General features: G+C 39.6%; 1 protein-coding gene across 1 annotated transcript; it reads left to right on the top strand.

Annotated features, from left to right (window-relative positions):
- Nucleotides 1–385: 385 nt before the first annotated feature.
- On the top strand, nt 386–6,289 carry LOC306884423 (PDZ and LIM domain protein 1-like). The gene is made up of 7 exons (XM_079440257.1): nt 386–578; nt 1,725–1,876; nt 2,617–2,704; nt 3,460–3,644; nt 4,813–4,958; nt 5,190–5,307; nt 5,552–6,289. Exons 1-7 carry the CDS (start codon nt 486–488, stop codon nt 5,736–5,738), a joined length of 969 nt encoding a protein of 322 aa, XP_079296383.1. The 5' UTR covers nt 386–485; the 3' UTR covers nt 5,739–6,289.
- Nucleotides 6,290–25,644: the final 19,355 nt, after the last annotated feature.

Genomic DNA, 25,644 nt, shown 5'->3' with positions numbered 1-25,644 from the left:
GTTCTGTGGAGGTGCTACTGTTCTTTATTAAGTTTATACAACACTATAGCCTTTAATGTAAATACAATTTTGACATTGTGCATGTTTTGTCTGCACTTGCTCCACTTTTTGGGAATGCTGAGAATGTGATCTATTAGTTCTGGAAAGCATATGTCATGCGCGAGCTCCCCTTGCCAGGAATCCGACTGGATTTGGGAGTGGCACATACCAAATCTCAGGATTTGGCTCTTCCATACATGGTAAACTTCAATATAAGATGACGTAACGGTCCACCCCTAAACAAACATAGGAAATAAGCTCTTATCAGCACAGAGACCTGACATTATTCGCTCACTTCTGAGGAAGCTCCGCCCAGGTATGGTCTCTTCAATGTGAACGCCCTGTCCCGTTAAAGTTAGCCTACTCCAAACTGCAGAGTTCATAGCACAGTTTACACTGCACTAGTTCAGTATATTCAGCCATTTAGGCTACGTGTTGGAAGTATAATGCCTTTACGAGTTGTTTTACAAGGTCCCGGACCGTGGGGCTTCCGTCTGGTCGGGGGAAAAGATTTCGAACAACCTCTGACGATCTCGAGGGTAAGGAATTAACTTTGGATTTGTTAATCATTTAGCACAGAGGGAAAATAGCTTTCATAGACATTACTAGGCCAAAATATTATACTCCACAGACTGGTTAAACTTTATGAAAAACGTGTCACGCCTGCATGCAGCAGCAGCATCCAACAGAAACGCACGTGAACGCGACCATATCGATCTGAACGTCAATGTCGCAATGTGTCGAGCACTTGGATTAAAATGTTCAGGAGTCAGTCTCGTAGAACAAATTAGCGAATAACTAGCTCATCCTGACGCAAAATCAGGTTCTTTCGCAAACTACCTCTGTAGGTGATTCCATATGGTTTCGCAGATAAGTGTTCAGTCACCTAAGCTTATTCATTTAAAAACATTACAAGTGTGGATGGCTTGAATGCATGTTAATGGTAATGTGACACTCAAGCGTGCGTTTCAAACTTTCTTCAACCGCAACAAGATGCCTTTCATCTCTTAAAGGGCACTCAATAGTTTTGTTAACTGAAAGTTGTACACCTAAAGAAACACTACATTTAAAAAAATATAGAAATATTATTAAAAAGTTGTTCACTTGCATTAGTATCCCATCATCAGTTTTCTAGAATAAGCTATTTTATTTTACATAGATTGGGTCTCCCATGGGTGCCACCATGTTGAGAATATATATATATATATATATATATATATATCAATCAATCATTACAGTTGTGGTATGGGCTTTCCTATTCTTATAGAAGTATAGTTACAGTTATCAATATAGTTACCATCCTTGATGTGAATGGCCCTGTAGTTAGTGTTGGATCCAAGAGTGTCCAGAAAATAAATAAACAGTTTGTGTGAAGTGGAAGCAGTTCATAAACAAACATCTTGCGTTCTAGTTTATATAAACCAATTGTACTATTGGGATTAATAAGATCCAGCTAAAAGTTAATAAAAACTTGCACATTTAACCATAACGTTTTTCTCAGGTGCACACCCTGACACTTTATAGAGGAAGTCATCATGTAACAAGTAAAAGCTACATCAAAGAGAAGTTATTGTCAAAAGTCTCCCATATACTTCTAAGTTTATATGTGGGCAAGAAAAACTACACAATTTTATTCTAAAGCCTTTTAGTTTATTATGATGATGACCAGTCTTGATATTTTTCAGGTGACCCCAGGAAGCAAAGCGGCTCAAGCTGACCTTTGTATGGGGGACATGATCCTGGCCATAGATGGAGAGTCAACAGTGGGCATGACTCACCTGGAAGCACAGAATAAAATCAAAGCTTGCGTGGAGGAAATGGTGCTTTCCATTGACAGGTGGGGCATTACTTTGCAAAGGGGAACATGCAGTGGTTTGTCTGAATGTATTGTTAGTTGAGAGTATGTAGAGCACCCAGAAAAGTGTGATTATAATGAAACCTCTTCCAAAAACAAACAGAAATGTAGGCTTTTATTAAATTCTTCCAGACATTGTATATTTAATATTATTAACCATTAGGGTGTCATTGAACTGAGGTCCTCTCTTACATTTTAGTGCATTTTGTTACATGGAAAAAAGCACTGAATCTGAGTTGGAGGTTGGCAATTTTTTTTTTTCACTGGTCAGGTAATTTGTACCATAAAAAATTCTTTAAAAGTGACAAACATCACCAAGTTTTTAGTTGTAAGCTATAACTCTTTGATGCCGTGGAAGATAATGACATACAGTGTAAATTGTTGCTGGGTCTAGTTTTTGGTTCTTTTTTACTAAAGTTTGTCACAAGTCTTTCTCACAGTTTCAACATATCCTCATCTGTGTCAGTCAGCTAGATAACGTAACCTGGGTGACAAGTCTAAATCAGCAGAATTTGCAACAACAGTGTTCAATATGTGACAGACAATCCAATGTGTTTTTATGCATGCAAACTTATGCAATACATGATCAGTACAATTGCATCAACTTGCCTGAAACTCTCACACTGGGCCCAGGCTTTTTTATTGTTGAACCATGATGATTTTGTAACTTTATCATTTACTGATTCACTGTATGAAAGTTTTTCATTTTTTGCTTTTTGTAGATCAGAGTCGAAAATGTGGTCCCCACTGGTCACTGAAGAAGGAAAGACCAATCCATACAAGATGAATCTGGCCAATAAAGAAACACAGGTGCGTTTTAACTCTGCTTATCTGGGAGCTGAGGGATTTTTAAACAGACCCTTGATCATCTTCAATAAGCTTTAAAGGTCTTCATGGTGCATAAGACTGTCATACATAACAGAACCATAGCCACTAAACAAATAAAGGCAAATAAAGTGAAGTCACTGTTTATGTCCTAACAAGCCTTATCCATGGAGACCAGTAGGTTTATCAGCCAAAACCATGACGCAAGACCCACATCCTGCAGGCTATGTTGGAAATTTAGGGTCAGAATGTGAATGATCATAGGAAGTGTGTGGAGTTTGACTACATAGTTTGGGTGTTATAAATGTTTCCTAATTTAAGCAGAGAGAGAAACATAATAAGAAACAACTGTTAAATATGTTGTTAACAGAGGAAAGTTTCCAAATGTCATTAAAACAGTTTAGTGTTTTGAAAAACCTTTCCGCATCTGTTTTTCCTGTTGTTAAATGGTCTGTTCATTTCAACTTGGTTATAATATCTACAGTTATTTTTTTTTTTTTAAAGTAATGATTGATTCTTCAATTCTTATGAAATGATCTTATGTCTTTGGCTTTGCTTTTGTGTCATTCCAAATCTTTATGACTCTTGTCTCTTTTGTGAAAAACAAATGAAGATCTTTTGAAGAATGATTTTCTTCATACAGTGAAAGTTAGTGGAGTCCAAAACAACATTATAGTTTACAGTTCTGTTTGTGTTTTTGAGATTTGTACTCTCATAGTACCTGCTCTTTTTCTCTGTAGGATGTGAAACAAATAGGCTCCGCTCATAACAGGAGTGCCATGCCTTTCAGTTCTGGCAGTCCAAGGGTGGTCACCAACATGTACAATAACCCCACTGGCCTGTATTCCTCTGAGAATATTAAGAGTTTCAACAGTGCAGTGGATGATGTTCGGACTTCTGCTGCCTCCAATGAAGCCAATAGAAAGTATGATGCACACCTCGCTGACATGCCTATCACAAAGTTATGTGGTACAACCAACAAGCAGAAAAAAACATAAAACTGACATGACAAGGCAAAGTTAGTTCAGATTGCAACTCCCCATAAATCTTATGTTTTTATTATTCTAATTATATATTTTTATTAAAAAATAACCTTGAAATATTCACTACTATTCAGAAATTTGGGGTCCAGAATTTTTTTTGACAGACATTTCCTATGTTCACCAAAGCTGCAAAAATACACCATGATACATTTTTTTTCAAGATCTTTTGATGAGTAAGTTCAAAACAACAGCATTTGAAAGCATTGAATAATGTGTTTCTTATATTTATTGCGTTTAAACGCATATGAAAGACTGTGATTCTTCTTTTACACAGTACAGTAATACAATGCGGAAAAAGTATTTTCAGTAACAATTTGAAATCAAAATAACGGATAAATGTTGTGTTTGTGGTAAACAGTCATGGATCAGTAGCGGACTCCTGTGTGGAGCACAATGAGTCTGTTCTGCTTCTGCACCACACATGGACTGCAGATAGAGTATGTGTGAACCTGCCGTAAACCTAGCACATGCATCTCATGAAATCAGGCTTGTGCTGTGCGTAAGCTATTGTGCAACAACTGCATGATTGAAAAAGACAAAAATGCATTGCATGATCAAACATTTAGGTGAGATAAATATGTATGCTTCCCCTCCACCCTTCAAATAAAAAAATCCCCTCTCACAAGAGTCACCTAAGAGGGGAGTTCATTTTCAAAAATGAAATCCAGGCCCTGAATAAATATCTAAAAATCTTGATTGGATCATCACTATAAATAATTATACATGATAAAAGGCAGCTTTAAAAAGATCAGTATCTGTGATTGTATCGGCAGATACTGCGATCGGCCTCAAAAATCCTGATCGGAACACCCTAGTTTTTCAACTAGATATCTTAAAGATATCTTTTTTTTTTCAACTTGTCATGATCCATTATACATCATTATGTGCTACGCTCATTCCATTTCTGTGCTGTATTAGTATAGTTATTTGAATTTATGTCTGTCAGGGACAAAACTAGGCAGTTAGGATTGAGTTGATAATATAATACTATTGAGATAACATTGTTTGTCTTGTGGATGTCATCAGTGTGACCTTTTGCATGTTTTATAGCCCAGATCCCTGCAGTCCTGGCCAGCCAAAGCCTGCGTTAGCTGCAGACTCTGAGGTGTACAAAATGCTGCAGGAGAATCAAGAATTAAATGAGCCTCCTCGCCAGTCTGCCTCTTTTAAAGTTCTGCAGGAGATCCTGGAAACCGGTATAATCTCATACACGCCTTGTATACCATGCTACAGTATGTCTGAATTACTCATAGGTCACCAGGCCTCAGCTTTTGTTGACAAAATGAGTGTCTGTGATTCTGGTCATTCGTAATCGTAATTCTAAAGCCATGCCTGTGGCTACAGCTGTGAAACACATTTTGAGTCAGATATTTGGGCCTGTAAAAGAAAGTCTTAGCTTTAAATGGATTTCTGTGCCTTTGTGTCAGGTGATGCAGATAAACCCTCAGGCTTCAGAAGTGTCAAGGCTCCCAGCACAAAAATTGGAACCTCGGTTGGGAATCCTGACAAGCTCTCTCTTTGTGACAAATGTGGTTCAGGGATTGTGTAAGTTTCACTTTTTTGGTTTATCTTTCTAGGAAAAGTTTTAAAGAAATGCATCTTAGAACAGTTGCATGTACTGTGCTGGAGAGTGCAGTTGTGGTGTTATGCCATCTAGTGGAACATTTTGGAACTCAGTCTTTTATAATACCTGTGGATTTTGCTCTAATTATTTCACAATAATTGTAGGATTTTTTTGCAAACGTGTTTCTAAATAACTTTTTTTTTCTCTCTCTATTTGGCTATAAAGCGGAATGACGGTCAAACTTCGAGATAAGTTTCGCCACCCAGAATGCTACATCTGCACAGACTGCGGGGTCAATCTTAAGCAAAAAGGACACTTTTTTGTCGAGGACAAGATTTACTGCGAGAAACATGCACGTGAGCACGTCACTCCTCCAGAGGGTTATGATGTTGTCACCATTTTTCCAAAGTAGAATGTTTCCCACATTCTGCTATAAAACTGCACGTTCCCTTATGTGGGTAATTCCTTTGGAAATCTGTAACACTTTATTTGGATGGTCTTCCAGTGGGGCTGTTTTGTTGCCAATATGAATATTTGTGAAAACTCTTACATACTCAGAAGTGCATAGATGTAAATGGACTTTGGCAACAGTAATCAGGAAATTGTGATTAGACATCACCTGAATATGTGAATATAGAGTCTATCCCAATTAAGTGCTATTCTTATCATACATTCCAATGTCGTCTTCTTTCCATGCATTTATCTCATTGTGTAAAAGGTTCATTTTATTGGTGCTAGGGTATCTTAAGACCAATTATTGCATTTGCAGATTTTCATAAAAGGTTTTAAACTGATCATTGAAGTGTATGTAGTCATGGTTGCATTCCCCACATTCCCCACGCACACCAGTATGTAAAATCTATTCCATGTTTGTATATTGTCTTTTGGATTCTCCATATTTTTGTATGAAAATAACACGTTCAGCCTTGCTAGAAAAATAAAATGTTGCATATCCATAGTTACATTTCTGTATGGTTTATTTCTTTGAAAAGTTTTTTGTTTTGTTTTATTAGGAATGTTTATTTTGAATCATGGTGGCCTTTCTAAAAAGGTCTTTCTTATAAAAGCCTTTCTGCAGAAGTACTATAATTACAACTAATAAAATATAGCTGCAAGCAGCGATTAGCGGGGCCAAGCCAGCGAATGGCCCGTAGCGAGGCGCAGAGCGGGAAGAGAATAAAAAGCTGAAAAAGAACGTACATAGAAAAAACAGATTGGTTCAGAAGCACAGAAGTTCAAAACTGAACAGAAGTTGGGATGAGAACGAACACATACACGTTTCTGATTCAAGACAAACACGCACGGAAGATCAAATGTCTGGAACAAAACAACGTTTGCACCGCTGGTACTAAACAGGATTCGAACCCATGACCAGAAAGGATCAGGGCAAGCGGCTTAGCAGAGTGAGCCACACGGTTGTTAGATATTTTACAGGCCGAGGAGAGGTTTAGGTGAGAGAATGAGCTGACAAAAAAGTTATTTAGTATTTTAACCAGTGTAACACAAAGTAAAGTTAATTGTAACGCAGCTTATGGTTAATTCGATAGCTGAAGAGTCACATTAAACAGAATGGTAATTGTTTAGCCTGTAACTTAGAAGAATGCTAAGATCACTAGTATAAGCCAACAAATTTCAGTGGCGGAGACGTGGTTCAGCCAATCCTGGCAAAATTGAAATCCTTTTAATTTTCTGACTGACTGTTCAAAAGTTATAAGCGAAAATGTGAATTTTTTGGTATCTCACGACCCATAGGTGGCGCTGTTCCCAAATTTGGCATGGCCCCTCAGATAATGGAGTTGAAGAAGTGTACCAAGTTTTGTTTTGATTGATCAAAGCTTGGCTGAGATACAGCCTCTGAACCAATTTTGGTTGAGCCCGTTATGTTCACAGCATCATAACTTTTTTTTTCACTAGTACTCAAAAAATTCTGTTCAGTCATTTCTGTGCGGCTCGGTCCAAAGATCATCCGAGTCAATTTTGGGAAGAATTGGACAGATTTTGAAGGAGGAGTAGCAAAAACACTGTTTTGCATTTGCTTCAAAATGGCTGCCAGACACCATGTTGGAAAATGACAAATGACACATTGTCAGAATCGGCATAACCCAGGGAACGAAACGACATAAAAATGACACATTTTGGACAACATTTGCAAAAGTTATGTGTTTTTGTTAGAATAGTTATATCTCTGGAACACTAGGTGGCGCTGTCTTCAGACTTCTGTGGTCCCTCCGGGACATGGTGTTGATGATCCCTACCGATATTTGTGCCGATATGTTAAATGGTTCAAAAGATATTGCAATTTATACCAAATTTCAAAATGGCGGACAGGTCGTTCAGCCAATCCTGGCAAAATTAACATCCTCTGTTTCGTCATGACCCAAGGAATCCATAGACACAAATATTATAATTTTCTGAATTACTGTTCAAAAGTTATAAGCAAAAATGTGAATTTCTGGTATCTCACGACCCATAGGTGGCGCTGTTCCCAACTTTGGCGTGGCCCCTCAGATCACGGTGTTGATGAAGCGTACCAAGTTTCGTTTCGATTGATCCAAGTTTGGCCGAGATACAGGCTCTGAACCAATTTTGGGTCGACTTCGTTAAGTTCACAGAATCATAACTTTTGAACAAAGATGAATAAAAAAAATCTGTTCAGTCATTTCTGTGCGGCTCAGTCCAAAGATCATCTGAGTCAATTTTGGGAAGAATTGAATCAATTTTCAAGGAGTAGTAGCGAACAGACAGAATACTGTACTTTTCAAAATGGCCGCTACTGTAATGGGTGGAGTCTTACTGTAAGCTATTGAATGGGATCAGCATGAAGAGAGTAATCAGGTGTACTAAGTTTTATTTTTCTACAACAAGTGGTTCAGGAGTTATTACCATTTCAATGTTGAATTTTTGAACTGGTGGTGGCGCTATAGAGTTGGATCTAGAGACCCCAAAGTTGGTCAGATAACTATTTATGTCCATCTCTACAATTGTGCCAAATTTCATCATTTTCCTATGTTCTGTTCATAGGGCTGCCATAGAACCCCATGGGACGAAAATAATAATAATAATAATAAAACATACAGATACAATAGGGGCTATAGCCCTTCGGGCTTGGCCCCTAATAAAACATACAGATACAATAGGGGCTATAGCCCTTCGGGCTTGGCCCCTAAATATAGCTGCAAGCAGCGATTAGCGGGGCCAAGCCAGCGAATGGCCCGTAGCGAGGCGCAGAGCGGGAAGAGAATAAAAAGCTGAAATAGAACGCACATGGAAAAAACAGATATGTTCAGAAGCACAGAAGTTCAAAACTGAACAGAAGTTCAGAAGAGAAAGAATAAACACACGGTTCTGATTCGAGATGAACACGCACTGAATATCCAAAGTCTGGAACAAAAGCAATGTTGGCACCTCTTATTGCCACAGAACCTCTTGCAGCCTGATGTTGTACTAACCGGGATTCGATCCCACAACCTGAAATTTCAGGGCAAGCAGCTTAGCAGACTGCGCCACTCGGTCTCCGCATATTTGACAACCTGCCGAGGAGAGGTTGAGGTGTGAGAATGAGTTGACAAAAAGGTCCTTTAGCGTTTTAACCAGCGTAACACATGGTAAAGTTAATTGTAAAGCAGTTTATGGTTAATTAGATAGATAAAGAGTCACATTAAACAGAATGGTAATTGTTTAGAATGTAACTTAGAAGAATGCTAAGATCACTAGTACAAGTCAACAAACACAGACACGGTCAACTTCCGAGAGGTATTTCTCGGGAACTGTAGTGAATATCAAAAATCTGTTCAGTCATTTCTCTGCGGCTCAGTCCAAAGATCGTATGATCAGATTTTGGACAAAATTGAACAAAATTTGTAGGAAGAGTAGCAAAAATATTGTCTTTCATTTGCTTTAATATGGCAGACAGACACCATGTTACAAAATGACAAATGAGACATTGTCAGACCCGGCATAACCCATGGAATGAAATGATAGAGAAATTACTAAATTTGGACAATGCCTCCAAAAGTTATAAGCAAAATAGTGCATTTTTGCTATCTCACGACCCATAGGTGGCGCTATTCCCAACTTTGGCATGGACCCTCAAACCATGGTTTTCATGAAGCGTACCAAGTTTCATTTTGATTTATCAAAGTTTGGCCGAGATACAGCCTCTGAAAGAATTTCGGGTCGACCCCGTTAACTTCACAGCATCATAACTTTTTTTTTCACCAGTAGGTCAAAAAATTCTGTTCAGTCATTTCTATGCGGCTCGGTCCAAAGATGATCTCTGCCAAATTTTGAAAGAATTGGACAAAATTTGAAGGAGGAGTAGCGAAAAAACTGAATACTGTACTTTTCAAAATGGCAGCTAGTGTAATGGCTGGAGTCTTCATGTAAGATATTGGATGTGATCAGTTGTCAGAGAGTAATCAGGTGTACTAAGTTTTATCTTTCTAGAGCAAGGGGTTCAAGAGTTATTAACATTTAAATGTTGGAATTTCAAACTGCTGGTGGCGCTATAGAGTTTGGTCTAGAGACCCCAAAGTTGGTCATATCACTAATCCTGGCCATCACTACAAATGTGCCAAATTTCATCATTTTCCTATGTTCCCTTCATAGGGCTGCCATTGACTCCCATTGTCAAGATGAGGAAATCTGACAGGAACAAGTTCCAATATAGCTGCAAGCAGCGATTCCGGGGCCAAGCCTGCGAATGGCCCGTAGAGCGGTGCAGAGCGGGAAGAGCATAAGAAGCTGAAATAGAACGTACATGGAAAAAACAGATATGTTCAGAAGCACAGAAGTTCAAAATTGAACAGAAGTTCGGAAGAGAAAGAATAAACACACGGTTCTGATTCGAGACGAACACGCACTGAATATCCAAAGTCTGGAACAAAAGCAACGTTGGCACCTCTTATGGCCACAGAACCTCTTGCGGCCTGAGGTTGTACTAACCGGGATTCGATCCCACAACCTGAAATTTCAGGTCCAGCAGCTTAGCAGAGTGCGCCACTCGGTCTCCGCATATTTGACAACCTGCCGAGGAGAGGTTGAGGTGTGAGAATGAGTTGACAAAAAGGTTCTTTAGCATTTTAGCCAGCGTAACACATGAAGTAAAGTTAATTGTAAAGCAGTTTATGGTTAATTCGATAGATAAAGAGTCACATTAAACAGAATGGTAATTGTTTAGAATGTAACTTAGAAGAATGCTAAGCTCACTAGTATAAGTCAACAAACACAGACATGGTCAACTTCCGAGAGGTATTTCTCTGGAACTGTAGTGAATATCAAAAATCTGTTCAGTCATTTCTCTGCGGCTCAGTCCAAAGATCGTATGATCAGATTTTGGACAAAATTGAATGAAATTTGTAGGAAGAGTAGCAAAAATGTTGTTTTTCATTTGCTTTAATATGGCGGACAGACACCATGTTAGAAAATGACAAATGAGACATTGTCAGACTCGGCATAACCCATGGAATGAAATGATAGAGAAATGACTAAATTTGGACAATGCCTCCAAAAGTTATAAGCAAAATAGTGCATTTTTGCTATCTCACGACCCATAGGTGGCGCTGTTCCCAACTTTGGCATGGACCCTCAAATCATGGTTTTCATGAAGCGTACCAAGTTTCATTTTGATTTATCAAAGTTTGGCCGAGATACAGCCTGTGAAACAATTTCGGGTCGACCCCGTTAACTTCACAGCATCATAACTTTTTTTTTCACCGGTAGGTCAAAAAATTCTGTTCAGTCATTTCTATGCGGCTCGGTCCAAAGATGATCTCTGCCAAATTTAGAAAGACTTGGACAAAATTTGAAGGAGGAGTAGCGAAAAAACTGAATACTGTACTTTTCAAAATGGCAGCTAGTGTAATGGCTGGAGTCTTAATGTAAGCTATTGAATGTGATCAGTGTGAAGAGAGTAATCAGGTGTACTAAGTTTTAACTTGCTAGAGCAAGGCGTTCAAGAGCTATTAAAATTTCAATGTTGGAATTTTGAACTGCTGGTGGCGCTATAGAGTTTGGTCTAAAGACCCCAAAGTTGGTCATATCACTAAACCTGGCCATCACTACAAGTGTGCCAAATTTCATCATTTTCCTATGTTCCCTTCATAGGGCTGCCATTGACTCCCATTGTCAAGATCAGGAAATCTGACAGGAACAAGTTCCAATATAGCTGCAAGCAGCGATTCCGGGGCCAAGCCTGTGAATGGCCCGTAGAGGGGTGCAGAGGGGGAAGAGCATAAGAAGCTGAAATAGAAAGTACATGGAAAAAACAGATATGTTCAGAAGCACAGAAGTTCAAAACTGAACAGAAGTTCGGAAGAGAAAGAATAAACACACGGTTCTGATTCAAGACGAACACGCACAGAAGATGCAACGTCTGAAACAAAAGCAGCATTTGCACTGAATCTGGCAACAGAACATAACGCTACCTGGGCTTGTGTTAACTGGGATTCAAACACGCAACCTGAAATGTTCTGGGACAGTGGCTTAGCAGAGTGCGCCACTCGGTCACTGCACGTTTGTCAGCCTGCCGAGGAGAGGTTGAGGTGTGAGAATGAGTTGACAAAAAGGTTCTTTAGCATTTTAACCAGCGTAAGACATGGTAAAGTTAATTGTAAAGCAGTTTATGCTTAATTCGATAGCTGAAGAGTCACATTAAACAGAATGGTAATTGTTTAGCTTGTAACGTAGAAGAATGCTAAGATCACTAGTATAAGTCAACAAACACAGACATGGTCAACTTCCGAGAGGTATTTCTCGGGAACTGTAGTGAATATCAAAATCTGTTCAGTCATTTCTCTGCGGCTCAGTCCAAAGATCGTATGGTCAGATTTTGGACAAAATTGAATGAAATTTGTAGGAAGAGTAGCAAAAATATTGTTTTTCATTTGCTTTAATATGGCGGACAGACACCATGTTAGAAAATTACAAATGAGATATTGTCAGACTCGGCATAACCCAGGGAATGAAATGATAGAGAAATGACAAAATTTGGAAAATGCTTCCAAAAGTTATAAGCAAAATAGTGCATTTTTGCTATCTCACGACCCATAGGTGGCGCTGTTCCCAACTTTGGCATGGACCCTCAAATCCTGGTTTTCATGAAGCGTACCAAGTTTCATTTTAATTTATCAAAGTTTGGCCGAGATACAGCCTCTGAAACAATTTCGGGTCGACCCCGTTAACTTCACAGCATCATAACTTTTTTTTTCACCAGTAGGTCAAAAAATTCTGTTCAGTCATTTCTATGCGGCTCGGTCCAAAGATGATCTCTGCCAAATTTTGAAAGAATTGGACAAAATTTGAAGGAGGAGTAGCGAAAAAACTGAATACTGTACTTTTCAAAATGGCAGCTAGTGTAATGGCTGGAGTCTTAATGTAAGATATTGGATGTGATCAGTTTTAAGAGAGTAATCAGGTGTACTAAGTTTTATCTTTCTAGAGCAAGGGGTTCAAGAGTTATTAACATTTAAATGTTGGAATTTTGAACTGCTGGTGGCGCTATAGAGTTTGGTCTAGAGACCCCAAAGTTGGTCATATCACTAATCCTGGCCATCACTACGAGTGTGCCACATTTCATCATTTTCCTATGTTCCCTTCATAGGGCTGCCATTGACTCCCATTGTCAAGATGAGGAAATCTGACAGGAACAAGTTCCAATATAGCTGCAAGCAGCGATTAGCGGGGCCAAGCCAGCGAATGGCCCGTAGCGAGGCGCAGAGCGGGAAGAGAATAAAAAGCTGAAAAAGAACGTACATAGAAAAAACAGATTGGTTCAGAAGCACAGAAGTTCAAAACTGAACAGAAGTTGGGATGAGAACGAACACATACACGTTTCTGATTCAAGACAAACACGCACGGAAGATCAAATGTCTGGAACAAAACAACGTTTGCACCGCTGGTACTAAACAGGATTCGAACCCATGACCAGAAAGGATCAGGGCAAGCGGCTTAGCAGAGTGAGCCACACGGTTGTTAGATATTTTACAGGCCGAGGAGAGGTTTAGGTGAGAGAATGAGCTGACAAAAAAGTTATTTAGTATTTTAACCAGTGTAACACAAAGTAAAGTTAATTGTAACGCAGCTTATGGTTAATTTGATAGCTGAAGAGTCACATTAAACAGAATGGTAATTGTTTAGCCTGTAACTTAGAAGAATGCTAAGATCACTAGTATAAGCCAACAAATTTCAGTGGCGGAGACGTGGTTCAGCCAATCCTGGCAAAATTGAAATCCTTTTAATTTTCTGACTGACTGTTCAAAAGTTATAAGCGAAAATGTGAATTTTTTGGTATCTCACGACCCATAGGTGGCGCTGTTCCCAAATTTGGCATGGCCCCTCAGATCATGGAGTTGAAGAAGTGTACCAAGTTTTGTTTTGATTGATCAAAGCTTGGCTGAGATACAGCCTCTGAACCAATTTTGGTTGAGCCCGTTATGTTCACAGCATCATAACTTTTTTTTTCACTAGTACTCAAAAAATTCTGTTCAGTCATTTCTGTGCGGCTCGGTCCAAAGATCATCCGAGTCAATTTTGGGAAGAATTGGACAGATTTTGAAGGAGGAGTAGCAAAAACACTGTTTTGCATTTGCTTCAAAATGGCTGCCAGACACCATGTTGGATAATGACAAATGACACATTGTCAGAATCGGCATAACCCAGGGAACGAAACGACATAAAAATGACACATTTTGGACAACATTTGCAAAAGTTATGTGTTTTTGTTAGAATAGTTATATCTCTGGAACACTAGGTGGCGCTGTCTTCAGACTTCTGTGGTCCCTCCGGGACATGGTGTTGATGATCCCTACCGATATTTGTGCCGATATGTTAAATGGTTCAAAAGATATTGCAATTTATACCAAATTTCAAAATGGCGGACAGGTCGTTCAGCCAATCCTGGCAAAATTAACATCCTCTGTTTCGTCATGACCCAAGGAATCCATAGACACAAATATTATAATTTTCTGAATTACTGTTCAAAAGTTATAAGCAAAAATGTGAATTTCTGGTATCTCACGACCCATAGGTGGCGCTGTTCCCAACTTTGGCGTGGCCCCTCAGATCACGGTGTTGATGAAGCGTACCAAGTTTCGTTTCGATTGATCCAAGTTTGGCCGAGATACAGGCTCTGAACCAATTTTGGGTCGACTTCGTTAAGTTCACAGAATCATAACTTTTGAACAAAGATGAATAAAAAAAATCTGTTCAGTCATTTCTGTGCGGCTCAGTCCAAAGATCATCTGAGTCAATTTTGGGAAGAATTGAATCAATTTTCAAGGAGTAGTAGCGAACAGACAGAATACTGTACTTTTCAAAATGGCCGCTACTGTAATGGGTGGAGTCTTACTGTAAGCTATTGAATGGGATCAGCATGAAGAGCGTAATCAGGTGTACTAAGTTTTATTTTTCTACAACAAGTGGTTCAGGAGTTATTACCATTTCAATGTTGAATTTTTGAACTGGTGGTGGCGCTATAGAGTTGGATCTAGAGACCCCAAAGTTGGTCAGATAACTATTTATGTCCATCTCTACAATTTTGCCAAATTTCATCATTTTCCTATGTTCTGTTCATAGGGCTGCCATAGAACCCCATGGGACGAAAATAATAATAATAATAATAAAACATACAGATACAATAGGGGCTATAGCCCTTCGGGCTTGGCCCCTAAATATAGCTGCAAGCAGCGATTAGCGGGGCCAAGCCAGCGAATGGCCCGTAGCGAGGCGCAGAGCGGGAAGAGAATAAAAAGCTGAAAAAGAACGTACATAGAAAAAACAGATTGGTTCAGAAGCACAGAAGTTCAAAACTGAACAGAAGTTGGGATGAGAACGAACACATACACGTTTCTGATTCAAGACAAACACGCACGGAAGATCAAATGTCTGGAACAAAACAACGTTTGCACCGCTGGTACTAAACAGGATTCGAACCCATGACCAGAAAGGATCAGGGCAAGCGGCTTAGCAGAGTGAGCCACACGGTTGTTAGATATTTTACAGGCCGAGGAGAGGTTTAGGTGAGAGAATGAGCTGACAAAAAAGTTATTTAGTATTTTAACCAGTGTAACACAAAGTAAAGTTAATTGTAACGCAGCTTATGGTTAATTTGATAGCTGAAGAGTCACATTAAACAGAATGGTAATTGTTTAGCCTGTAACTTAGAAGAATGCTAAGATCACTAGTATAAGCCAACAAATTTCAGTGGCGGAGACGTGGTTCAGCCAATCCTGGCAAAATTGAAATCCTTTTAATTTTCTGACTGACTGTTCAAAAGTTATAAGCGAAAATGTGAATTTTTTGGTATCTCACGACCCATAGGTGGCGCTGTTCCCAAATTTGGCATGGCCCCTCAGATCATGGAGTTGAAGAAGTGTACCAAGTTTTGTTTTGATTGATCAAAGCTTGGCTGAGATACAGCCTCTGAACCAATTTTGGTTGAGCCCGTTATGTTCACAGCATCATAACTTTTTTTTTCACTAGTACTCAAAAAATTCTGTTCAGTCATTTCTGTGCGGCTCGGTCCAAAGATCATCCGAGTCAATTTTGGGAAGAATTGGACAGATTTTGAAGGAGGAGTAGCAAAAACACTGTTTTGCATTTGCTTCAAAATGGCTGCCAGACACCATGTTGGATAATGACAAATGACACATTGTCAGAATCGGCATAACCCAGGGAACGAAACGACATAAAAATGACACATTTTGGACAACATTTGCAAAAGTTATGTGTTTTTGTTAGAATAGTTATATCTCTGGAACACTAGGTGGCGCTGTCTTCAGACTTCTGTGGTCCCTCCGGGACATGGTGTTGATGATCCCTACCGATATTTGTGCCGATATGTTAAATGGTTCAAAAGATATTGCAATTTATACCAAATTTCAAAATGGCGGACAGGTCGTTCAGCCAATCCTGGCAAAATTAACATCCTCTGTTTCGTCATGACCCAAGGAATCCATAGACACAAATATTATAATTTTCTGAATTACTGTTCAAAAGTTATAAGCAAAAATGTGAATTTCTGGTATCTCACGACCCATAGGTGGCGCTGTTCCCAACTTTGGCGTGGCCCCTCAGATCACGGTGTTGATGAAGCGTACCAAGTTTCGTTTCGATTGATCCAAGTTTGGCCGAGATACAGGCTCTGAACCAATTTTGGGTCGACTTCGTTAAGTTCACAGAATCATAACTTTTGAACAAAGATGAATAAAAAAAATCTGTTCAGTCATTTCTGTGCGGCTCAGTCCAAAGATCATCTGAGTCAATTTTGGGAAGAATTGAATCAATTTTCAAGGAGTAGTAGCGAACAGACAGAATACTGTACTTTTCAAAATGGCCGCTACTGTAATGGGTGGAGTCTTACTGTAAGCTATTGAATGGGATCAGCATGAAGAGCGTAATCAGGTGTACTAAGTTTTATTTTTCTACAACAAGTGGTTCAGGAGTTATTACCATTTCAATGTTGAATTTTTGAACTGGTGGTGGCGCTATAGAGTTGGATCTAGAGACCCCAAAGTTGGTCAGATAACTATTTATGTCCATCTCTACAATTTTGCCAAATTTCATCATTTTCCTATGTTCTGTTCATAGGGCTGCCATAGAACCCCATGGGACGAAAATAATAATAATAATAATAATATAGCTGCAAGCAGCGATTAGCGGGGCCAAGCCAGCGAATGGCCCGTAGCGAGGCGCAGAGCGGGAAGAGAATAAAAAGCTGAAAAAGAACGTACATAGAAAAAACAGATTGGTTCAGAAGCACAGAAGTTCAAAACTGAACAGAAGTTGGGATGAGAACGAACACATACACGTTTCTGATTCAAGACAAACACGCACGGAAGATCAAATGTCTGGAACAAAACAACGTTTGCACCGCTGGTACTAAACAGGATTCGAACCCATGACCAGAAAGGATCAGGGCAAGCGGCTTAGCAGAGTGAGCCACACGGTTGTTAGATATTTTACAGGCCGAGGAGAGGTTTAGGTGAGAGAATGAGCTGACAAAAAAGTTATTTAGTATTTTAACCAGTGTAACACAAAGTAAAGTTAATTGTAACGCAGCTTATGGTTAATTCGATAGCTGAAGAGTCACATTAAACAGAATGGTAATTGTTTAGCCTGTAACTTAGAAGAATGCTAAGATCACTAGTATAAGCCAACAAATTTCAGTGGCGGAGACGTGGTTCAGCCAATCCTGGCAAAATTGAAATCCTTTTAATTTTCTGACTGACTGTTCAAAAGTTATAAGCGAAAATGTGAATTTTTTGGTATCTCACGACCCATAGGTGGCGCTGTTCCCAAATTTGGCATGGCCCCTCAGATAATGGAGTTGAAGAAGTGTACCAAGTTTTGTTTTGATTGATCAAAGCTTGGCTGAGATACAGCCTCTGAACCAATTTTGGTTGAGCCCGTTATGTTCACAGCATCATAACTTTTTTTTTCACTAGTACTCAAAAAATTCTGTTCAGTCATTTCTGTGCGGCTCGGTCCAAAGATCATCCGAGTCAATTTTGGGAAGAATTGGACAGATTTTGAAGGAGGAGTAGCAAAAACACTGTTTTGCATTTGCTTCAAAATGGCTGCCAGACACCATGTTGGAAAATGACAAATGACACATTGTCAGAATCGGCATAACCCAGGGAACGAAACGACATAAAAATGACACATTTTGGACAACATTTGCAAAAGTTATGTGTTTTTGTTAGAATAGTTATATCTCTGGAACACTAGGTGGCGCTGTCTTCAGACTTCTGTGGTCCCTCCGGGACATGGTGTTGATGATCCCTACCGATATTTGTGCCGATATGTTAAATGGTTCAAAAGATATTGCAATTTATACCAAATTTCAAAATGGCGGACAGGTCGTTCAGCCAATCCTGGCAAAATTAACATCCTCTGTTTCGTCATGACCCAAGGAATCCATAGACACAAATATTATAATTTTCTGAATTACTGTTCAAAAGTTATAAGCAAAAATGTGAATTTCTGGTATCTCACGACCCATAGGTGGCGCTGTTCCCAACTTTAGCGTGGCCCCTCAGATCACGGTGTTGATGAAGCGTACCAAGTTTCGTTTCGATTGATCCAAGTTTGGCCGAGATACAGGCTCTGAACCAATTTTGGGTCGACTTCGTTAAGTTCACAGAATCATAACTTTTGAACAAAGATGAATAAAAAAAATCTGTTCAGTCATTTCTGTGCGGCTCAGTCCAAAGATCATCTGAGTCAATTTTGGGAAGAATTGAATCAATTTTCAAGGAGTAGTAGCGAACAGACAGAATACTGTACTTTTCAAAATGGCCGCTACTGTAATGGGTGGAGTCTTACTGTAAGCTATTGAATGGGATCAGCATGAAGAGCGTAATCAGGTGTACTAAGTTTTATTTTTCTACAACAAGTGGTTCAGGAGTTATTACCATTTCAATGTTGAATTTTTGAACTGGTGGTGGCGCTATAGAGTTGGATCTAGAGACCCCAAAGTTGGTCAGATAACTATTTATGTCCATCTCTACAATTTTGCCAAATTTCATCATTTTCCTATGTTCTGTTCATAGGGCTGCCATAGAACCCCATGGGACGAAAATAATAATAAATATAGCTGCAAGCAGCGATTAGCGGGGCCAAGCCAGCGAATGGCCCGTAGCGAGGCGCAGAGCGGGAAGAGAATAAAAAGCTGAAATAGAACGTACATGGAAAAAACAGATATGTTCAGAAGCACAGAAGTTCAAAACTGAACAGAAGTTCAGAAGAGAAAGAATAAACACACGGTTCTGATTCGAGATGAACACGCACTGAATATCCAAAGTCTTGAACAAAAGCAATGTTGGCACCTCTTATTGCCACAGAACCTCTTGCGGCCTGAGGTTGTACTAACCGGGATTCGATCCCACAACCTGAAATTTCAGGGCAAGCAGCTTAGCAGACTGCGCCACTCGGTCTCCGCATATTTGACAACCTGCCGAGGAGAGGTTGAGGTGTGAGAATGAGTTGACAAAAAGGTCCTTTAGCGTTTTAACCAGCGTAACACATGGTAAAGTTAATTGTAAAGCAGTTTATGGTTAATTCGATAGATAAAGAGTCACATTAAACAGAATGGTAATTGTTTAGAATGTAACTTAGAAGAATGCTAAGATCACTAGTACAAGTCAACAAACACAGACACGGTCAACTTCCGAGAGGTATTTCTCGGGAACTGTAGTGAATATCAAAAATCTGTTCAGTCATTTCTCTGCGGCTCAGTCCAAAGATCGTATGATCAGATTTTGGACAAAATTGAACAAAATTTGTAGGAAGAGTAGCAAAAATATTGTTTTTCATTTGCTTTAATATGGCGGACAGACACCATGTTACAAAATGACAAATGAGACATTGTCAGACTCGGCATAACCCATGGAATGAAATGATAGAGAAATGACTAAATTTGGACAATGCCTCCAAAAGTTATAAGCAAAATAGTGCATTTTTGCTATCTCACGACCCATAGGTGGCGCTATTCCCAACTTTGGCATGGACCCTCAAACCATGGTTTTCATGAAGCGTACCAAGTTTCATTTTGATTTATCAAAGTTTGGCCGAGATACAGCCTCTGAAAGAATTTCGGGTCGACCCCGTTAACTTCACAGCATCATAACTTTTTTTTTCACCAGTAGGTCAAAAAATTCTGTTCAGTCATTTCTATGCGGCTCGGTCCAAAGATGATCTCTGCCAAATTTTTAAAGAATTGGACAAAATTTGAAGGAGGAGTAGCGAAAAAACTGAATACTGTACTTTTCAAAATGGCAGCTAGTGTAATGGCTGGACTCTTAATGTAAGCTATGGAATGTGATCAGTGTGAAGAGAGTAATCAGGTGTACTAAGTTTTAACTTGCTAGAGCAAGGCGTTCAAGAGCTATTAACATTTCAATGTTGAGTTTTTGAACTGCTGGTGGCGCTATAGAGTTGGTCCTAGAGACCCCAAGGTTGGTCAGATCTCTATTCATGGCCATCACTACAAGTGTGCCAAATTTCATCATTTTCCTATGTTCCATTCATAGGGCTGCCATTGACTCCCATTGTCAAGATGAGGAAATCTGACAGGAACAAGTTCCAATATAGCTGCAAGCAGCGATTAGCGGGGCCAAGCCAGCGAATGGCCCGTAGCGAGGCGCAGAGCGGGAAGAGAATAAAAAGCTGAAAAAGAACGTACATAGAAAAAACAGATTGGTTCAGAAGCACAGAAGTTCAAAACTGAACAGAAGTTGGGATGAGAACGAACACATACACGTTTCTGATTCAAGACAAACACGCACGGAAGATCAAATGTCTGGAACAAAACAACGTTTGCACCGCTGGTACTAAACAGGATTCGAACCCATGACCAGAAAGGATCAGGGCAAGCGGCTTAGCAGAGTGAGCCACACGGTTGTTAGATATTTTACAGGCCGAGGAGAGGTTTAGGTGAGAGAATGAGCTGACAAAAAAGTTATTTAGTATTTTAACCAGTGTAACACAAAGTAAAGTTAATTGTAACGCAGCTTATGGTTAATTTGATAGCTGAAGAGTCACATTAAACAGAATGGTAATTGTTTAGCCTGTAACTTAGAAGAATGCTAAGATCACTAGTATAAGCCAACAAATTTCAGTGGCGGAGACGTGGTTCAGCCAATCCTGGCAAAATTGAAATCCTTTTAATTTTCTGACTGACTGTTCAAAAGTTATAAGCGAAAATGTGAATTTTTTGGTATCTCACGACCCATAGGTGGCGCTGTTCCCAAATTTGGCATGGCCCCTCAGATCATGGAGTTGAAGAAGTGTACCAAGTTTTGTTTTGATTGATCAAAGCTTGGCTGAGATACAGCCTCTGAACCAATTTTGGTTGAGCCCGTTATGTTCACAGCATCATAACTTTTTTTTTCACTAGTACTCAAAAAATTCTGTTCAGTCATTTCTGTGCGGCTCGGTCCAAAGATCATCCGAGTCAATTTTGGGAAGAATTGGACAGATTTTGAAGGAGGAGTAGCAAAAACACTGTTTTGCATTTGCTTCAAAATGGCTGCCAGACACCATGTTGGATAATGACAAATGACACATTGTCAGAATCGGCATAACCCAGGGAACGAAACGACATAAAAATGACACATTTTGGACAACATTTGCAAAAGTTATGTGTTTTTGTTAGAATAGTTATATCTCTGGAACACTAGGTGGCGCTGTCTTCAGACTTCTGTGGTCCCTCCGGGACATGGTGTTGATGATCCCTACCGATATTTGTGCCGATATGTTAAATGGTTCAAAAGATATTGCAATTTATACCAAATTTCAAAATGGCGGACAGGTCGTTCAGCCAATCCTGGCAAAATTAACATCCTCTGTTTCGTCATGACCCAAGGAATCCATAGACACAAATATTATAATTTTCTGAATTACTGTTCAAAAGTTATAAGCAAAAATGTGAATTTCTGGTATCTCACGACCCATAGGTGGCGCTGTTCCCAACTTTGGCGTGGCCCCTCAGATCACGGTGTTGATGAAGCGTACCAAGTTTCGTTTCGATTGATCCAAGTTTGGCCGAGATACAGGCTCTGAACCAATTTTGGGTCGACTTCGTTAAGTTCACAGAATCATAACTTTTGAACAAAGATGAATAAAAAAAATCTGTTCAGTCATTTCTGTGCGGCTCAGTCCAAAGATCATCTGAGTCAATTTTGGGAAGAATTGAATCAATTTTCAAGGAGTAGTAGCGAACAGACAGAATACTGTACTTTTCAAAATGGCCGCTACTGTAATGGGTGGAGTCTTACTGTAAGCTATTGAATGGGATCAGCATGAAGAGCGTAATCAGGTGTACTAAGTTTTATTTTTCTACAACAAGTGGTTCAGGAGTTATTACCATTTCAATGTTGAATTTTTGAACTGGTGGTGGCGCTATAGAGTTGGATCTAGAGACCCCAAAGTTGGTCAGATAACTATTTATGTCCATCTCTACAATTTTGCCAAATTTCATCATTTTCCTATGTTCTGTTCATAGGGCTGCCATAGAACCCCATGGGACGAAAATAATAATAATAATAATAAAACATACAGATACAATAGGGGCTATAGCCCTTCGGGCTTGGCCCCTAAAAACATACAGATACAATAGGGGCTATAGCCCTTCGGGCTTGGCCCCTAAATATAGCTGCAAGCAGCGATTACCGGGGCCAAGCCAGCGAATGGCCCGTAGCGAGGCGCAGAGCGGGAAGAGAATAAAAAGCTGAAAAAGAACGTACATAGAAAAAACAGATTGGTTCAGAAGCACAGAAGTTCAAAACTGAACAGAAGTTGGGATGAGAAGAACAAACGCACAGAAGATCCAACGTCTGGAACAAAAGCAATGTTTGAACCGCTTTTGGCCACAGGACCTCTCGCGGTCTGGGCTTGAGCCAACCGGGATTCGAACCCACGCCCTAAAAGGTTCGGTGAAAGCGGTTTAGCAGAGTGAGCCACTCAGTCGCTGCACATTTGACAAGCTGCCGAGGAGAGGTTTAGGTGAGAGAATGAGCTGACAAAAAAAGTTATTTAGCATTTTAACCAGTTTAACACAAAGTAAAGTTAATTGTAACGCAGCTTATGGTTAATTCGATAGCTGAAGAGTCACTTTAAACAGAATGGTAATTGTTTAGCCTGTAACTTAGAAGAATGCTAAGATCACTAGTATAAGCCAACAAATTTCAGTGGCGGAGACGTGGTTCAGCCAATCCTGGCAAAATTGAAATCCTTTTAATTTTCTGACTGACTGTTCAAAAGTTATAAGCGAAAATGTGAATTTTTTGGTATCTCACGACCCATAGGTGGCGCTGTTCCCAAATTTGGCATGGCCCCTCAGATCATGGAGTTGAAGAAGTGTACCAAGTTTTGTTTTGATTGATCAAAGCTTGGCTGAGATACAGCCTCTGAACCAATTTTGGTTGAGCCCGTTATGTTCACAGCATCATAACTTTTTTTTTCACTAGTACTCAAAAAATTCTGTTCAGTCATTTCTGTGCGGCTCGGTCCAAAGATCATCCGAGTCAATTTTGGGAAGAATTGGACAGATTTTGAAGGAGGAGTAGCAAAAACACTGTTTTGCATTTGCTTCAAAATGGCTGCCAGACACCATGTTGGAAAATGACAAATGACACATTGTCAGAATCGGCATAACCCAGGGAACGAAACGACATAAAAATGACACATTTTGGACAACATTTGCAAAAGTTATGTGTTTTTGTTAGAATAGTTATATCTCTGGAACACTAGGTGGCGCTGTCTTCAGACTTCTGTGGTCCCTCCGGGACATGGTGTTGATGATCCCTACCGATATTTGTGCCGATATGTTAAATGGTTCAAAAGATATTGCAATTTATACCAAATTTCAAAATGGCGGACAGGTCGTTCAGCCAATCCTGGCAAAATTAACATCCTCTGTTTCGTCATGACCCAAGGAATCCATAGACACAAATATTATAATTTTCTGAATTACTGTTCAAAAGTTATAAGCAAAAATGTGAATTTCTGGTATCTCACGACCCATAGGTGGCGCTGTTCCCAACTTTGGCGTGGCCCCTCAGATCACGGTGTTGATGAAGCGTACCAAGTTTCGTTTCGATTGATCCAAGTTTGGCCGAGATACAGGCTCTGAACCAATTTTGGGTCGACTTCGTTAAGTTCACAGAATCATAACTTTTGAACAAAGATGAATAAAAAAAATCTGTTCAGTCATTTCTGTGCGGCTCAGTCCAAAGATCATCTGAGTCAATTTTGGGAAGAATTGAATCAATTTTCAAGGAGTAGTAGCGAACAGACAGAATACTGTACTTTTCAAAATGGCCGCTACTGTAATGGGTGGAGTCTTACTGTAAGCTATTGAATGGGATCAGCATGAAGAGAGTAATCAGGTGTACTAAGTTTTATTTTTCTACAACAAGTGGTTCAGGAGTTATTACCATTTCAATGTTGAATTTTTGAACTGGTGGTGGCGCTATAGAGTTGGATCTAGAGACCCCAAAGTTGGTCAGATAACTATTTATGTCCATCTCTACAATTGTGCCAAATTTCATCATTTTCCTATGTTCTGTTCATAGGGCTGCCATAGAACCCCATGGGACGAAAATAATAATAATAATAAATATAGCTGCAAGCAGCGATTAGCGGGGCCAAGCCAGCGAATGGCCCGTAGCGAGGCGCAGAGCGGGAAGAGAATAAAAAGCTGAAAAAGAACGTACATAGAAAAAACAGATTGGTTCAGAAGCACAGAAGTTCAAAACTGAACAGAAGTTGGGATGAGAACGAACACATACACGTTTCTGATTCAAGACAAACACGCACGGAAGATCAAATGTCTGGAACAAAACAACGTTTGCACCGCTGGTACTAAACAGGATTCGAACCCATGACCAGAAAGGATCAGGGCAAGCGGCTTAGCAGAGTGAGCCACACGGTTGTTAGATATTTTACAGGCCGAGGAGAGGTTTAGGTGAGAGAATGAGCTGACAAAAAAGTTATTTAGTATTTTAACCAGTGTAACACAAAGTAAAGTTAATTGTAACGCAGCTTATGGTTAATTTGATAGCTGAAGAGTCACATTAAACAGAATGGTAATTGTTTAGCCTGTAACTTAGAAGAATGCTAAGATCACTAGTATAAGCCAACAAATTTCAGTGGCGGAGACGTGGTTCAGCCAATCCTGGCAAAATTGAAATCCTTTTAATTTTCTGACTGACTGTTCAAAAGTTATAAGCGAAAATGTGAATTTTTTGGTATCTCACGACCCATAGGTGGCGCTGTTCCCAAATTTGGCATGGCCCCTCAGATCATGGAGTTGAAGAAGTGTACCAAGTTTTGTTTTGATTGATCAAAGCTTGGCTGAGATACAGCCTCTGAACCAATTTTGGTTGAGCCCGTTATGTTCACAGCATCATAACTTTTTTTTTCACTAGTACTCAAAAAATTCTGTTCAGTCATTTCTGTGCGGCTCGGTCCAAAGATCATCCGAGTCAATTTTGGGAAGAATTGGACAGATTTTGAAGGAGGAGTAGCAAAAACACTGTTTTGCATTTGCTTCAAAATGGCTGCCAGACACCATGTTGGATAATGACAAATGACACATTGTCAGAATCGGCATAACCCAGGGAACGAAACGACATAAAAATGACACATTTTGGACAACATTTGCAAAAGTTATGTGTTTTTGTTAGAATAGTTATATCTCTGGAACACTAGGTGGCGCTGTCTTCAGACTTCTGTGGTCCCTCCGGGACATGGTGTTGATGATCCCTACCGATATTTGTGCCGATATGTTAAATGGTTCAAAAGATATTGCAATTTAT

The sequence above is a fragment of the Barbus barbus genome (genome assembly GCF_936440315.1).
Source record: "Barbus barbus genome assembly, chromosome: 18".
NCBI lineage: Eukaryota > Metazoa > Chordata > Actinopteri > Cypriniformes > Cyprinidae > Barbus > Barbus barbus.
The sequence above is the reverse complement of the archived record's forward strand: the minus strand, read 5'-3'. Positions and strand labels throughout refer to the sequence as shown.